The sequence below is a fragment of the Saimiri boliviensis genome, chromosome 2, assembly GCF_048565385.1.
Source record: "Saimiri boliviensis isolate mSaiBol1 chromosome 2, mSaiBol1.pri, whole genome shotgun sequence".
In the NCBI taxonomy this organism is placed as follows: domain Eukaryota; kingdom Metazoa; phylum Chordata; class Mammalia; order Primates; family Cebidae; genus Saimiri; species Saimiri boliviensis.
This window is the reverse complement of record NC_133450.1, coordinates 217,908,620-217,924,060: the sequence shown is the minus strand read 5'-3', so window position 1 is coordinate 217,924,060 and position 15,441 is coordinate 217,908,620. Positions and strand designations below refer to the sequence as shown.

General features: G+C 47.1%; 2 protein-coding genes and 1 pseudogene across 5 annotated transcripts in view; 1 reads left to right on the top strand and 2 right to left on the bottom strand.

Moving 5' to 3' along the window:
- Positions 1-1,973: 1,973 nt before the first annotated feature.
- HSPA5 (heat shock protein family A (Hsp70) member 5) lies at positions 1,974-8,756 on the top strand. Its single transcript, XM_010351362.2, has 9 exons — positions 1,974-2,055; positions 2,139-2,348; positions 2,445-2,676; positions 3,030-3,167; positions 4,126-4,238; positions 4,331-4,721; positions 4,844-5,081; positions 5,365-5,532; positions 7,852-8,756. The coding sequence occupies exons 2-9, from the start codon at positions 2,227-2,229 to the stop codon at positions 8,412-8,414; spliced, it is 1,965 nt and encodes a 654-aa protein (XP_010349664.1). The 5' UTR covers positions 1,974-2,055; positions 2,139-2,226; the 3' UTR covers positions 8,415-8,756.
- A 1,983-nt stretch (positions 8,757-10,739) lies between these two features.
- The window catches only part of RABEPK (Rab9 effector protein with kelch motifs), a 29,526-nt gene continuing 24,824 nt past the window's right edge, over positions 10,740-15,441 (bottom strand). For all 4 annotated transcript variants that reach the window (XM_010351364.3, XM_074395338.1, XM_039474638.2 and 1 more), the window contains 2 exons: positions 12,948-13,097; positions 10,740-11,056 (listed from right to left, as the gene is read on the bottom strand). In XM_010351364.3, coding sequence (XP_010349666.1) covers positions 10,764-11,056; positions 12,948-13,097 — 443 coding nt within the window. In that variant the 3' untranslated portion in view covers positions 10,740-10,763. The remainder of the gene's footprint in view (positions 11,057-12,947; positions 13,098-15,441) is intronic.
- LOC120366457 (U6 spliceosomal RNA) lies at positions 13,430-13,530 on the bottom strand (annotated as a pseudogene).

The window sequence follows — 15,441 nt, the reverse complement described above, 5'->3', positions numbered from 1 at the left end:
CTGCCTCAGCCTCCTGAGTAGCTGGGATTACAGGCACACGCCACCATGCCCAGCTAATTTTTTGTATTTTTTTTTTTGGAGACAGAGTTTCGCTCTTGTTACCCAGGCTGGAGTGCAATGGCGCAATCTCGGCTCACCGCAACCTCCGCCTCCTGGGTTCAGGCAATTCTCTTGCCTCAGCCTCCTGAGTAGCTGGGATTACAGGCACGCACCACCATGCCCAGCTAATTTTTTGTGTTTTTAGTAGAGGTGGGGTTTCACCATGTTGACCAGGATGGTCTCGATCTCTTGGCCTCGTGATCCACCCGCCTCCGCCTCCCTAAGTGCTGGGATTACAGGCGTGAGCCACCGCGCCCGGTCTTGTATTTTTTTTTAGTAGAGACGGGGTTTCACCATGTTGACCAGGATGGTCTCGATCTCTTGACCTCATGATCCACCCGCCTCAGTCTCCCAAAGTGCTGGGATTACAGGCACTTTTTTTTTTTTTTTTTTTTTTTTTTGAGACAGAGTCTCGCTCTGTCTCCAGGCCGAAGTGCAGTGGTGCAATCTCGGCTCACAGCAACCTCCACCAATCGGGTTCAAGCAATTCTCCTGCCTCAGCCTCCCGAGTGGCTGGGATTACACGCGCGTGCTACCACGCCCAGCTAACTTTTGTATATTTAGTAGAAACGGGGTGTCACCATGTTGGCCAGGTTGGTCTCGATTTATTGATCTCGTGATCTACCCGCCTCATTCTCCTAAAGTTCTGGGATTACAGGCGTGCGCCACCAAGCCCGGCCCGGTGACTTGTTTACTTACTGCATCTTTTTCAGTCTCAATGTCCTCATCTGGAAAATGGGAAGTGCCTACCAAGTACTGAACTGTCAAGACTGAATGACACATGAAAGCGCACTGAAGAATGCTTCGTCCACCGTAGGCTTTCAGCAAATAGTGGTCTCTAGCATTTTTTGCAGCAAGATGTTACACAAGAGTAAGGCATTAACAAGACGACTTTCGCCTATCAAATGTGTTGTCTGTGTGCACCTCAGACCTTTTCCTGGAATGAAGGTAGAAAACTATCAACAATAAAGGATGAGGAAAGCCTTGTAAATGAAAACCTGAGCCCCAGAGGGAAACGATGGACAGCGGAGGGGAAAGTAAAGGGTGGCAAGCTAGAAAAATTAGCCATCCAGGGTGGGAGTGCTGGCACTGGCAAACTCTTTAGGACAGCGTTGCCACACTAAGGAGGGACTCAGAGCTGGAGGGAATTCCTTTGGCTGGGCTTGTCCTGTGACTTACCGTGGGGCAGGGCCATGTGGAGAGGCCTGGTAAAATGGCTAGGCTGGGGTGCAGAGGGGACATAACTGGCAGGGAGGAGCCGTGATTCGTGGCCGAACAGAGTCCAGACCAGCTCGACCTGTGAGCAACAAACGGCCGTGAGACTCGCATACCCTAAGAGTAGTGGCCGTGAAGGGCAAATAAATGTGTTCGGAGGCGATCCCAGCATCTAAGCTGCGACAGGTCTCCTCAGAGACTGGATGGAAGCTGGGAAGAGAAAGCAGCTTCCCGCTTCGGGATGAGGAATGGAGGAGGGGAGAACAAGCAGTAGAGAAGAAAAAGATTCAGGTCTCACAGCCCTGGGGGATGTGTGGTGCTGGATCTGCTCGGAACCCTCTAGGGCCCAGCGTGAGGCGGGACCCGGGCGATTAACAGCGGAAATGCCTCGGGGTGAGAAGTCGCAGGAGGGATAGACAGCTGCTGAACCAATGGAACTGGCGGACGGGCGGATGTTATCTACCATTGGTTTACGTTGGAAACGACTAACAGCCAATGAATCCGCGAGGGGGGGCGGAGCAGTGACGTTTGTTGCGGAGGAGGCCGCTTCGAATCGGCGGCAGCCAGCTTGGTGGCCTGGGCCAATCAACGGCCTCCACCGAGCAGTGTCTTCACCAATCAGCGGCCTCCACGACGGGGCTGGAGGGAGGGTATATAAGCCGGGCAGGCGACGGCACGGTCGACGCCGGCCAAGACAGCACAGACTGACAGGTTGATTGGGGTGTTTTGCGAGTGTGAGAGGTAAGCGCCGCGGCCTGCGTTTTCAGACCTGCCCTTCTCTTGGGTCGTGGAGCCTTGTGACCCCGGGACCCTGCCGCCTGCAGGTCGGTAACCGCGCTGCGCTCCTGTGCTGCGGCCTGTGGCTGAACTGCCTGCGACGCCCTGCCTGCTGCTGCCCGACTGGCTGGCAAGATGAAGCTCTTCCTGGTGGCCACGATGCTGCTGCTGCTCGGCGCGGCGCGGGCCGAGGAGGAGGACAAGAAGGAGGACGTGGGCACGGTGGTAGGCATCGACCTCGGGACCACCTACTCCTGGTAAGTGGGGTTTTCGGATGCGGGGGACGGGGCGTGGCCGCCTGGCCTGGTATCAGAAGTGCCGTGCTGATGTCCTTCTGTCGGGTTTTTTGCCAGCGTCGGCGTGTTCAAGAACGGCCGCGTGGAGATCATCGCTAACGATCAGGGCAACCGCATCACGCCGTCCTATGTGGCCTTCACTCCTGAAGGGGAACGTCTGATCGGCGATGCCGCCAAGAACCAGCTCACCTCCAACCCCGAGAACACGGTCTTTGACGCCAAGCGGCTCATCGGCCGCATGTGGAACGACCCGTCTGTGCAACAGGACATCAAATTCTTGCCGTTCAAGGTTTGACCCGGTTTTTCTCATCCGGTTAGAGGACGGGTGGGTGGTGGGAGTATTTAGAATTATAAGTCTGTGGAGAAGTGTTGAGGCAACAGTGGAAAGATATAGACATGATGTATGTAATAACTTTAATAAGCTTAATAGTATACTTGCTATCATACTGTGTCCACAATAGTTTAGGAATAAAAGACTGATGAAAACTGAACTTTGTAAGACATTTATACTCCCTGAAGTATATCTAGTCAGTTTGCAGACCCAAGGGACCAAAATAAATAAACCAAATTGTGGGGAGGGTAGTGGGTCTTCTTTGAGATGTCATTGCATCTGTATTTGAAAATAATACTTCTTTAAAATAGGTGGTTGAAAAGAAAACTAAACCATACATTCAAGTCGATATTGGAGGTGGGCAAACAAAGACATTTGCTCCAGAAGAAATTTCTGCCATGGTTCTCACTAAAATGAAAGAAACTGCTGAGGCTTATTTGGGAAAGAAGGTAAATATTTCTAGAACAATGTTAAGTATTTTTTGCCCATCAGTATTCTTGGTTGGCCTTCATGGTTTCAGAAATTTTAATCTGAATGGTATTCATGTTTGTCAGCTTTAATTATGTATTGAGTGCTTTACTATAGGCCAAACAAAATAATAGACCTTTCATGTAAAATTTAATGCTTACAATTCCAGAGGCATAAAATTTTATATGTTACAAACTCATCAATAAACTGGTTTAAAAACTAAAGTGATAAGGTGATGGTTTGATGTAAAAACTAAAGTGATTTTTTTTTTTTGAGACAGAGTCTTGCTCTGTTGCCCAGGCTGAACTGCAGTGGCATGATTTCAGCTCACTGCAACCTCTGCCTCCCGGGTTCAAGCAGTTCTCCTGCTTCAGCCTCCCAAATAACTGGGATTATAGGCACACACCACTACTGGCTAATTTTTTTTTTTTTTTTTTTTGAGGCAGAGTTTTGCTCTTGTTACCCAGGCTGGAGTGCAATGGTGTGGTCTCGGCTCACAGCAATCTCCGACTCCTGGGTTCAGTCAATTCTCCTGCCTCAGCCTCCTGAGTAGCTGGGAATACAGGTGTGAGCCACCATGCCCAGCTAATTTTTTGTATTTTTAGTAGAGACGGGGTTTCACCATGTTGACCAGGATGGTCTCAATCTCTTGACCTTGTGATCCACCCACCTTGGCCTCCCAAAGTGCTGGGATTACAGGCATGAGCCACTGCGCTCGGCTACTGGCTAATTTTTTAAATGTTTTGGTATTTTCAGAAGAGATAGGGTTTTACCATGTTGCCCAGGCTGGTCTTGAAATCCTGACCTCAGGTGATCCTTCTGCCTCAGCCTCCCAAGATGCTGGGATTATAGGCACAAGCCACTGCACTTGGCCAGACTATAATTTAAATAAGGGTTAAACTGTGTGACAATACACTTAATTATCTTTTATCCTTTTAGGTTACCCATGCAGTTGTTACCGTACCAGCCTATTTCAATGATGCCCAACGCCAAGCAACCAAAGATGCTGGAACTATTGCTGGGCTAAATGTTATGAGGATCATCAATGAGCCGTAAGTATGAAATTCAGGGATACGGCATATTTTCCAAGTAGTAGAAATGTGAACTACTGACAAAACTTTTCCCTTTTTCATTCTCCTAATAGTACGGCAGCTGCTATTGCTTATGGCCTGGATAAGAGGGAGGGGGAGAAGAACATCCTGGTGTTTGACCTGGGTGGTGGAACCTTCGATGTGTCTCTTCTCACCATTGACAATGGCGTCTTCGAAGTTGTGGCCACTAATGGAGATACTCATCTGGGTGGAGAAGACTTTGACCAGCGTGTCATGGAACACTTCATCAAGCTGTACAAAAAGAAGACTGGCAAAGACGTCAGGAAAGACAACAGAGCCGTGCAGAAACTCCGGCGTGAGGTAGAAAAGGCCAAACGGGCCCTGTCTTCTCAACATCAAGCAAGAATTGAAATTGAGTCCTTCTACGAAGGAGAAGACTTTTCCGAGACCCTGACTCGGGCCAAATTTGAAGAGCTAAACATGGTATGTTCCTTGTTTTCTGCTTTGCTCATGAGATCTTGTTAGGCTTTGAATTTAGGACATTGCATCTGGATACTTAGGTAACAGACATCACAAAAATTGTGTCTTTTTTTTTTTTCCCCTAGGATCTGTTCCGGTCTACTATGAAGCCTGTCCAGAAAGTGTTGGAAGATTCTGATTTGAAAAAGTCTGATATTGATGAAATTGTTCTTGTTGGTGGCTCTACTCGAATTCCAAAGATTCAGCAACTGGTTAAAGAGTTCTTCAATGGCAAGGAACCATCCCGTGGCATAAACCCAGATGAGGCTGTAGCATATGGCGCTGCTGTCCAGGCTGGTGTGCTCTCTGGTGATCAAGATACAGGTAGGTCATCATTGCAACATCTTTCATGGTATTTCAGTAGCTGATCGAAGATTAGTTAGCCATTGCTTTAGAAAATACCAGAATATGAGCAACAGGGTCACACAGCTAGTAAAGGGTATAGTGAAGACAAGACTGAGGCACTCTCAAGATCATTAGCAACTGTTTAATTCGCTGCCTTTAAAATGTGTGTGTTAGAACCTAACCAAATGGTAAGACAGAGAGACAAACTTTATATAGCTCATGGGGAGAACTTGAATTAGAAGTAAATAATTTATTCTTACAGGTGACCTGGTACTGCTTGATGTATGTCCGCTTACACTTGGTATTGAAACTGTGGGAGGTGTCATGACCAAACTGATTCCAAGGAACACAGTGGTGCCCACCAAGAAGTCTCAGATCTTTTCTACAGCTTCTGATAATCAACCAACTGTTACAATCAAGGTCTATGAAGGTAATTACTTAAATTTACTCATATCATGGCTTTTTTCTTCTTTTTTGAGACAGAGTCATGCTGTTGCCCATGCTGGAGTGCAATGGCGCAGTCTTAGCTCACTGCAACCTCCGCCTCCCAGGTTTAAGCGATTCTCCTGCCTCATCCTCCGGAGTAGCTGGGATTACATGCGTGTGCCACCATGCCCGGCTAATTTCTGTATTTTCTTTTTTTTCTTTTTTTTTTTTTTTGAGACGGAGTTTCGCTCGTTACCCAGGCTGGAGTGCAATGGTGCGATCTCAGCTCACCACAACCTCCGCCTCCTGGGTTCAGGCAATTCTCCTGCCTCAGCCTCCTGAGTAGCTGGGATTACAGGCACGTGCCACCATGCCCAGCTAATTTTTTGCACTTTTAGTAGAGACGGGGTTTCACCATGTTGACCAGGATGGTCTCGATCTCTTGACCTCGTGATCCACCCGCCTTGGCCTCCCAAAGTGTTGGGATTACAAGCTTGAGCCACCGTGCCCGGCCTAATTTCTGTATTTTTAACAGAGATAGGGTTTCACTGTGTTGGTCAGGCTGGTCTCAAACTCCTGACCTCAGGTGAAATGCCTGCCTCAGCCTCCCAAAGTGCTGGGATTACAGGCATGAGCCACCATGCCCAGTCTATCATGGCTTCCTTATTTATTTATTTATATATATATATATATATATATATTTTTTTTTTTTTTTTTTTTGAGACGGAGTTTCGCTCTCGTTACCCAGGCTGGAGTGCAATGGCGTGATCTCGGCTCACCGCAACCTCCGCCTCCTGGGCTCAGGCAATTCTCCTGCCTCAGCCTCCTAAGTAGCTGGGATTACAGGCACGCACCACCATGCCCAGCTAACTTTTTGTATTTTTAGTAGAGACGGGGTTTCACCTTGTTGACCAGGATGGTCTCGATCTCTCGACCTTGTGATCCACCTGCCTCGGCCTCCCAAAGTGCTGGGATTACAGGCTTGAGCCACCGCGCCCGGCCTTATTTATATATATTTTGAGATGGAATCTTGCTCTATAGCCCAGGCTTGAGTGCAACAGTGTGATTTTGGCTCGCTGCAACCTCCACCTCCCAGTTTCAAAGGATTCTCCTGCCTCAGCTTCCCAATTCTACCTCAGCTTCCCAAGTAGCTGGGATTACAGGCACAAGCCACCATGCCCAGCTAATTTTTTTATTTTTTTATTTTTTAGTAGAGACGGGGTTTCGACATGTTGACCAGTTTGGTCTTGAACTCCTGACCTCGTGATCCACCTGCCTTGGCTTCCCAAAGTGGTGTCATTACAGGTGTGAGCCACCGTGCCTGGCCTATTGTGGCATATTTTGAAAGAACATGACTTAGTATGTTTTATTGAAGTGGCTAGCAACCTAAGTAACTGCTGTTTTCAGATGGGGGTCTTAATTTGAATAATGTTGTTTTATATCTAGATATTTATCTTTTTTTTTTTTTTTTGAGAAGGAGTTTCACTCTTGTTACCCAGGCTGGAGTGCAATGGCGCGATCTTGGCTCACCGCAACCTCCGCCTCCTGGGTTCAGGCAATTCTCCTGCCTCAGCCTCCTGAGTAGCTGGGATTATAGGCACACGCCACCATGCCCAGCTAATTTTTTGTATTTTTAGTAGAGACAGGGTTTCACCATGTTGACCAGGTTGGTCTTGATCTCTCGACCTTGTGATCCACCCGCCTCGGCCTCCCAAAGTGCTGGGATTACAGGCTTGAGCCACCGCGCCTGGCTCTTTTTTTTTTTTGAGATGGAATCTTCCTCTGTCACCCAGGCTGGGGTGCAGTAGCGTGATCTCCACCTCCCAAGTAGTTCCCCTGCCTCAGCACCCCCCAACCCCTGGGCCAAGTCACTGGGATTACAGGTGCCCACCACCACTAATTTTTGTATTTTTAATAGAGGTGGGATTTTGCCATGTTGGCCAGGCTGGTCTTGAATTCCTGACCTCAGGTGACCCACCCACCTCAGCCTTCCAAAGTGCTGGGTTTATTACAGGTGTGAGCCACTGTGCCCGGCCAGTATTTAGCATTCTTATTAATAACAACTTCAGAGCTGCTCCTAGAGTACAAGAAAAAGAAGTTTACAGCACTTTGAAATAGATAAAATTCAGTTGAGTTAGTAGGTAGTAACCTAACTCATTGTTAGTATCTGTTGCTGCTCCTTGTAGACCAATATGAAATTGTTTTCAAACCAAAAGTGTAACTTTTGGCTTTTCACTTTACGTTTCAGACTGAAATGTGGGGATCTAGATGTGCTAATGCTTGTCAGTAACAACTAACAAGTTTTTCTATATGTAACTTCTAGGTGAAAGACCCCTGACAAAAGACAATCATCTGCTGGGTACATTTGATCTGACTGGAATTCCTCCTGCTCCTCGTGGGGTCCCACAGATTGAAGTCACCTTTGAGATAGATGTGAATGGTATTCTTCGAGTGACAGCTGAAGACAAGGGTACAGGGAACAAAAATAAGATCACAATTACCAATGACCAGAATCGCCTGACACCTGAAGAAATCGAAAGGATGGTTAATGATGCTGAGAAGTTTGCTGAAGAAGATAAAAAGCTCAAGGAGCGCATCGATACTCGAAATGAGTTGGAAAGTTATGCCTATTCTCTAAAGAATCAGATTGGAGATAAAGAAAAGCTGGGAGGTAAACTTTCCTCTGAAGATAAGGAGACCATGGAAAAAGCTGTAGAAGAAAAGATCGAATGGCTGGAAAGCCACCAAGATGCTGACATTGAAGACTTCAAAGCTAAGAAGAAAGAACTGGAAGAAATTGTTCAGCCAATTATCAGCAAACTCTATGGCAGTGCAGGCCCTCCACCAACCGGTGAAGAGTATACAGCAGAAAAGGATGAGTTGTAGACACTGATCTGCTAGTGCTGTAATATTGTAAATACTGGACTCAGGAACTTTCGCTAGGAAAACATTGAGAGAACTTAAGTCTCGAATGTAATTGGAATCTTCACCTCAGAGTGGAGTTGAAAATGCTATAGCCCAAGTGGCTGTTTACTGCTTTTCATTAGCAGTTGCTCACGTGTCTGGGTCGGGGGGGAAAGAATTGGCCATCTTAAAAAGTGGGTAAAAAAACCTGGGTTAGGGTGTGTGTTCACCTTCAAAATGTTCTATTTAACAATTGGGTCATGTTCATCTGGTGTAGGAAGTTTTTTCTACCGTTAAGTGACACCAATAAATGTTTGTTATTTACGCTGGTCTAATGTTTGTGAAAAGCTTCTAAGTAGATCAATTATTTAGGAACTATAAGCCCAGATTCTTGTGTGTGGGGTGAGGGGAGGGAGTGTTTGGTATGTTGGGATACGGAAACACTTCTATTTAATGCTTCTGGGGAATTTGCTTTTTCCCCCCCACCTCCTGGGCTCAAGTGATCCTTCCATCTCAGTCTCCCAGTTAATCACCACCATGCTCAGCTTTTGCCTTTATCTAAGGGGACAGAAGTTAATCCATACCTCTACCTAGGTGAGGGGCATTTCAGTGCCCAAGACTTGGGTTTTCTTGAACATACTTGGTTTCCTATTTCCCTTTATCTTATCTAGAACTGCCGTTCTGGTGTTTTTATTTTTTATTTTTTATTTTTTTTAGACAGAGTTTCGCTCTTGTTACCCAGGCTGGAGTGCAATGGCGCGATCTCGGCTCACCGCAACCTCCGCCTCCTGGGTTCAGGCAATTCTCCTGCCTCAGCCTCCTGAGTAGCTGGGATTATAGGCACGCGCCACCATGCCCAGCTAATTTTTTATATTTTTAGTAGAGACGGGGTTTCACCATGTTGACCAGGTTGGTCTCGATCTCTCGACCTTGTGATCCACCCGCCTCGGCCTCCCAAAGTGTTGGGATTACAGGCTTGAGCCACCGCGCCCGGCCGTTCTGGTGTTTTTAAATTATGCTTCATAGCTGCTTGGATTCTCTGAGAATTGACAGGTGGTGAGTGAGCACTGGTATTAACTTTTTTTTTTTTTTTGAGACGGAGTCTTGCTTTGACACCAGGTTGGAGTGCAATGACATGATCTTGGCTCACTGCAACCTCCACCTCCCGGGTTCAAGTGATTCCCCTGCCTCAGCCTCCTGAGTAGGTGGGACTACAGGTGCCTGCCACTATGCCTGGCTAATTTTTTGTATTTTAGTAGAGACAGGGTTTCACAATGTTGTCCAGGATGGTCTTGATCTGATTTCGTGATCTGCCCTCCTTGGCCTCCCAAAGTGCTGGTATTACAGGCGTGAGCCACTGTGCCAAGCCACTGGTATTAACTTTACATACTCGGATTTAATTTGTAACTTTAGGATGTAAAAGTATATTGTGAACCCTAGCTGTGTCAGAATCTCCATGCCTGAAATTTCTCATTAGTGGTACTGGGTTGGAATCTGGGGATTTAGTGTAACACTGAAACTACACTAAATCCCCTCACTATGGGTGGATTAAAGGCAGTGGTTTGTATCAAAACTGGTTTAGGATTACTTAGATTGCCTTCTTGAAGAAAAGGATGGTCCAGGTAAATAGTATGATCAGTAAAGGGCAGGCTGGTGCTAACATGAAATCCAGCATTGTGGCCAGGTCTGGTGGCTCACACCTGTAATCCCAGCAGCGCAATGGTGCAATCTTGGCTCACTGCAACCTCCACCTCCCAGGTTCAAGCAACTCTCCTGCCTCATCCTCCTGAGTAGTTGGGACTACAGGTGTGTGCCACCATGCCTGGCTAACTTTTTGTATTTTTAGTAGAGACAGGTTTCACTGGGTTATCCAGGATGGTCTCAATCTCCTGACCTCATGATCCCAGCCTCCTAAAGTGCTGGGATTACAGGTGTGAGCCACCATGCCCAGCCAATTCTGCAACTTTTGTTTAACTTTCTGCAACCTATTGCAACCCTACTGCAACCTTCTTGTGATTAGCATTCAGTACACTAATCCCACCTCCCAGGTTTGTATTGCTGGTAAAGACTCTTATATTAATATAGTGGAGGTTTTTGCATTGAGCAAAACTTAACTACTGCAATTTGCAAACCAGTCACTGAAAGTCATTCCCAAGAGCTCTGAGAGGCAATATAGCAAGGTGTAGTGCACATGAATTATTTGTATTAATTTCTTCACCTACCAAAGTAGGAGAAAAACATATAGTGCAGAAGATATTTTGGAGACATGAAACAGCTAAGGTTTTACGTAAGTATTCTGAAAGTAACTGATAGGTAATAACGTGGGTTTTATTAGTCAATCGCAGTCACAACACAATCATCATAGATTTCCCCTTCTGTATTCATCCCACCAAACACAAAACAGAGCAGTGTATCAGCCTGGCTTTCCTCATGTGAGTCAGCACTGTGGGTCATTACTGTGTCAGCTGAATCCCCTTTCTCAGCTTCATGGTTCAGACTGAGAGAACTGGAATCTTCTTTTTCAGACGCACATGTCACTGGCCATGGAATGATACACATGGAGTGGTCCAATCGTCCAGGGGGTAGAAAAGTATCAAACTTAAGCAAGGTCCAATGCTGCTTTTCTATGTTGAGGAGGGAAAAGGCTTCGTGTTAAGAAATTTCCAGATAGTGAAAGCCAAAATCTGAATACAATTTTAAAAGTAAAGAAATTTTGGCCGGGCGCGGTGGCTCAAGCCTGTAATCCCAGCACTTTGGGAGGCCGAGGCGGGTGGATCACGAGGTCGAGAGATCGAGACCATCCTGGTCAACATGGTGAAACCCCGTCTCTACTAAAAACACAAAAAAGTAGCTGGGCATGGTGGCGCTTGCCTGTAATCCGAGCTACTCAGGAGGCTGAGGCAGGAGAATTGCCTGAACCCAGGAGGCGGAGGTTGCAGTGAGCCAAGATCGCGCCATTGCACTCCAGCCTGGGTAACAAGAGCGTAACTCCGTCTCAAAAAAAAGAAAAAAATTTCCAGAAGGCCGGGCGCGGTGGCTCAAGCCTATAATCCCAGCACTTTGGGAGGCCGAGGCGGGTGGATCACGAGGTCAAGAGATCGAGACCATCCTGGTCAACATGGTGAAACCCCATCTCTACTAAAAAAATACAAAAATTAGCCGGGCGCGGTGGCTCAAGCCTGTAATCCCAGCACTTTGGGAGGCTGAGGTGGTTGGATCACGAGGTCAAGAGATCGAGACCATCCTGGTCAACATGGTGAAACCCCGTCTCTACTAAAAATACAAAACATTAGCTGGGCATGGTGGCGCGTGCCTATAATCCCAGCTACTCAGGAGGCTGAGGCAGGAGAATTGCCTGAACCGAGGAGGTGGAGGTTGCGGTGAGCCGAGATCGCGCCATTGCACTCCAGCCTGGGTAACAAGAGCAAAACTCCATCTCAAAAAAAAAACCACCAACAACAACAACAACAAAAACACGAAAACACAAAAATTAGCTGGGCATGGTGGCGCACGCCTGTAGTCCCAGCTACTAGGGAGGCTGAGGCAGGAGAATTGCTTGAACCCAGGAGGCGGAGGTTGCGGTGAGCCGAGATCGCGCCATTGCACTCCAGCCTGGGTAACAAGAGTGAAACTCCGTCTCAAAAAAAAAAAAAAAAAAAAAGCCGGGCGCAGTGGCTCAAGCCTGTAATCCCAGCACTTTGGGAGGCCGAGGCGGGTGGATCACAAGGTCAAGAGATCAAGACCATCCTGGTCAACATGGTGAAACCCCGTCTCTACTAAAAATACAAAAAAGTAGCTGGGCATGGTGGCACGTGCCTGTAATCCGAGCTACTCAGGAGGCTGAGGCAGGAGAATTGCCTGAACCCAGGAGGCGGAGGTTGCGGTGAGCCGGTGAGCCGAGATCGCGCCATTGCACTCCAGCCTGGGTAACGAGAGTGAAACTCCGTCTCAAAAAAAAAGAAATTTCCAGAAATGCTCAGTGATTTTTTTTTCTATTTTTTTTTTTTTTTTTTTTTGAGAGAAGTTTCGCTCTTGTTGCCCAGGCTGGAGTCTCGGCTCACCGCCACCTCCGCCTCCCGGGTTCAAGTGATTCTCCTGCCTCAGCCTCCCAAGTAGCTGGATTACAGGCATGCGCCACCATGCTCAGCTAGTTTTGTATTTTTTTTTTTTTTTTTTTTTTTGGTAGAGATGGGGTTTCACCATATTGGCCAGGCTGGTCTTGAACTCCTGATCTCATGATCCACCCACCTCGGCCTCCCAAAGTGCTAGTATTACAGACATGAGCCACTGTGCCCGGCCTAATGCTCAGTGATTTACTGTATCAGCTGAGCCCTAACAGAAAATAAAAGGAAAAAAACCTCATGGCAGCATTGCTGCTTTAATGACCTCATCCCGACAAGAGTTTTCATTTTTTGGGTTTAGACACAGAGGAACCAAATTGGAAAACCAAAGCACTGCATCACTTTTCAAAGGATGTTTAGGTTTGTTTAAAGATCCCCAGGGACACCTGCTCACCTGTGTGATACTGGTACATTGTGTCCAGTGCTCCTGCAGGAGTCATTCCACCAAAGATGTACAAGTGTTTTCCCACAGCCACAGCTGAGTGGGCAGCACAGCCTGCTGGAGCAGCCCCAGTGGGACTTAGCTTCTGCCATTTCATGTCACCTGCCAAGAAAAAGAAAGGGCTTTGGCACAACATGGGCTAAGATGTGCTTTCAAACTTACCTATCGACTGCAGTTTGCAAACCAGTCACTGAAAGTCATTTACCAAGAGCACTGAGAGATTTAGTGCACGTAAGAATTATTTGGGGAATTCTGACATCATGATTGGGTAGTCCAGGGAGGAAGGGAGGGAGGAGCTCAGTGATTCCCAGAATCCCAGGCGATTCTGATGTAGGCGGTCTTTGGATCACACAGAAATGTGATACAATCTTTTTTTTTTTTTTTTTTTTTTTTTTTTTTTTAAGAGAAAGACAATTTTTATTCTTCCAAAAAAAAAAAAAATGGAACGCTTCACGAATTTGCGTGTCATCCTTGCGCAGGGGCCATGCTAATCTTCTCTGGATACAATCTTTATAATAACAGTCACCTTCAACCATTCACTCGAATGCCTCGAATTAGGTCAGTTTCTCTCTCTCGCTCTCTCTCTCGCTCCTCTCCCCGTCTCTCTCGCTGTGTGTGTGTATGTGTGTATGTTTTGTGAGTGCAGGCTAAACAAATTTTGCTCGCTTAATTCTCATAAGAGCCCTACAAAATTGCTATTACTTCTGCCTATCCCCTTGCTTCTTACAAATGAGCAAACAAGAATTTGTTTGTAATTGGTAGAGCTAGGCTGCACTCAGGTCCGGCTCCAAAGCCTGTATTTTCTACACTGTCACGTGCTGCCTCAGAACCTCCTTCCAACCTATTTTTGTAGGAAAACTTCCATCTTTTCAAACAAGCAGTTTTTTTCTTTTGAGATAAGAGTCTCACTTTGTTACCCAGGCTGCAGTGCAGTGATGAGATCTCTGTTCACTGCAACCTCCACCTCCAGGATTCAAGTGATTCTCCTGCCTCAGCTTCCCAAGTAGCTTGGATTACAGGTGTGTGCCACCACGCCCGGCTAATTTTTGTATTTTTAATAGAGACGGGGTTTCCCCACGTTGGCCAGGCTGAACTCCTGACCTCAGGTGATCCACCCGCCTCGGCCTCCCAAAGTGCTGGGATTACAGGCATGAGCCACCGTGCCCAGCTGAATTTTTTCGGGGCGGGGAACAGAGGCTTACAGGCATGAGCCACTGCACCCAGCCCAAACAAGCATTTAAACAAGGCAAGCTATCACTGGATTTTACATTTAGGGAACTACTTGCATAGGCAGGAATAATAGTCAACAAGTAGTTCCTAACAACAGAAAAAGACTTTCTTTTTAAAAATAAGCATGAAGCCGGGCGTGGTGGCTCAAGCCTGTAATCCCAGCACTTTGGGAGGCTGAGGCGGGTGGATCACCAGGTCAAGAGATCGAGACCATCCTGGTCAACACGGTGAAACCCCGTCTCTACTAAAAATACAAAAAATTAGCTGGGCACGGTGGCACGTGCCTGTAATCCCAGCTACTCAGGAGGCTGAGGCAGGAGAATTACCTGAACCCAGGAGGTGGAGGCTGTGGTGAGCCGAGATCGTGCCATCGCACTCCAGCCTGGGTAACAAGAGCGAAACTCCATCTCAAAAAAAAAAAAAAAAAAGCATGAAGGCGGGGTGCGGTGGCTCACACCTGTAATCCTAGCACATTGGGAGGTCGAGGTGGGTGGATCACCTGCGGTCAGGAGTTCATGACCAGCCTGGCCATCATGGTGAAACCCCATCTTTTAAAAATAAAATAAATACATACATAAATAAAATAAAAATAAGCATGAGGCCGGGCGCGGTGGCTCAAGCCTGTAATCCCAGCACTTTGGGAGGCCGAGGCGGGTGGATCACAAGGTCGAGAGATTGAGACCATCCTGGTCAACATGGTGAAACCCCGTCTCTACCAAAAATACAAAAAATTAGCTGGGCATGGCGGTGCGTGTCTGTAATCCCAGCTACTCAGGAGGCTGAGGCAGGAGAATTGCCTGAATCCAGGAGGTGGAGGTTGCGGTGAGCCGAGATTGTGCCATTGCACTCCAGCCTGGGTAACAAGAGTGAAACTCCGCTTCAAAAAAAAAAAAAGCATGAAAACCCCATCTGACTGCCTACAAGGAATGGTTTTGTGTAGACAGTTTCCAGTTTCCATCTGTCAATGCAAGGCACAGGCCCTGCATCTCAGGGTAGGAAGGGAGAATCAAGGGGTATGGCCAAAATTCTAGCCAATGCAGGAATCACAAAACCAGTGTCCCCTGGCCTAAGATGTCATGGAGCTTGGCAAGGTAGCGAGATACACTTACACAGGACTTCCCGTGTTCCCTTCTTCCCATTGTTCCAGTTCTTGTAGTCTGGAGCAATGCAAAACATGTTTGTTCATTCATCCATCCACTCAATAATAGATACGGGC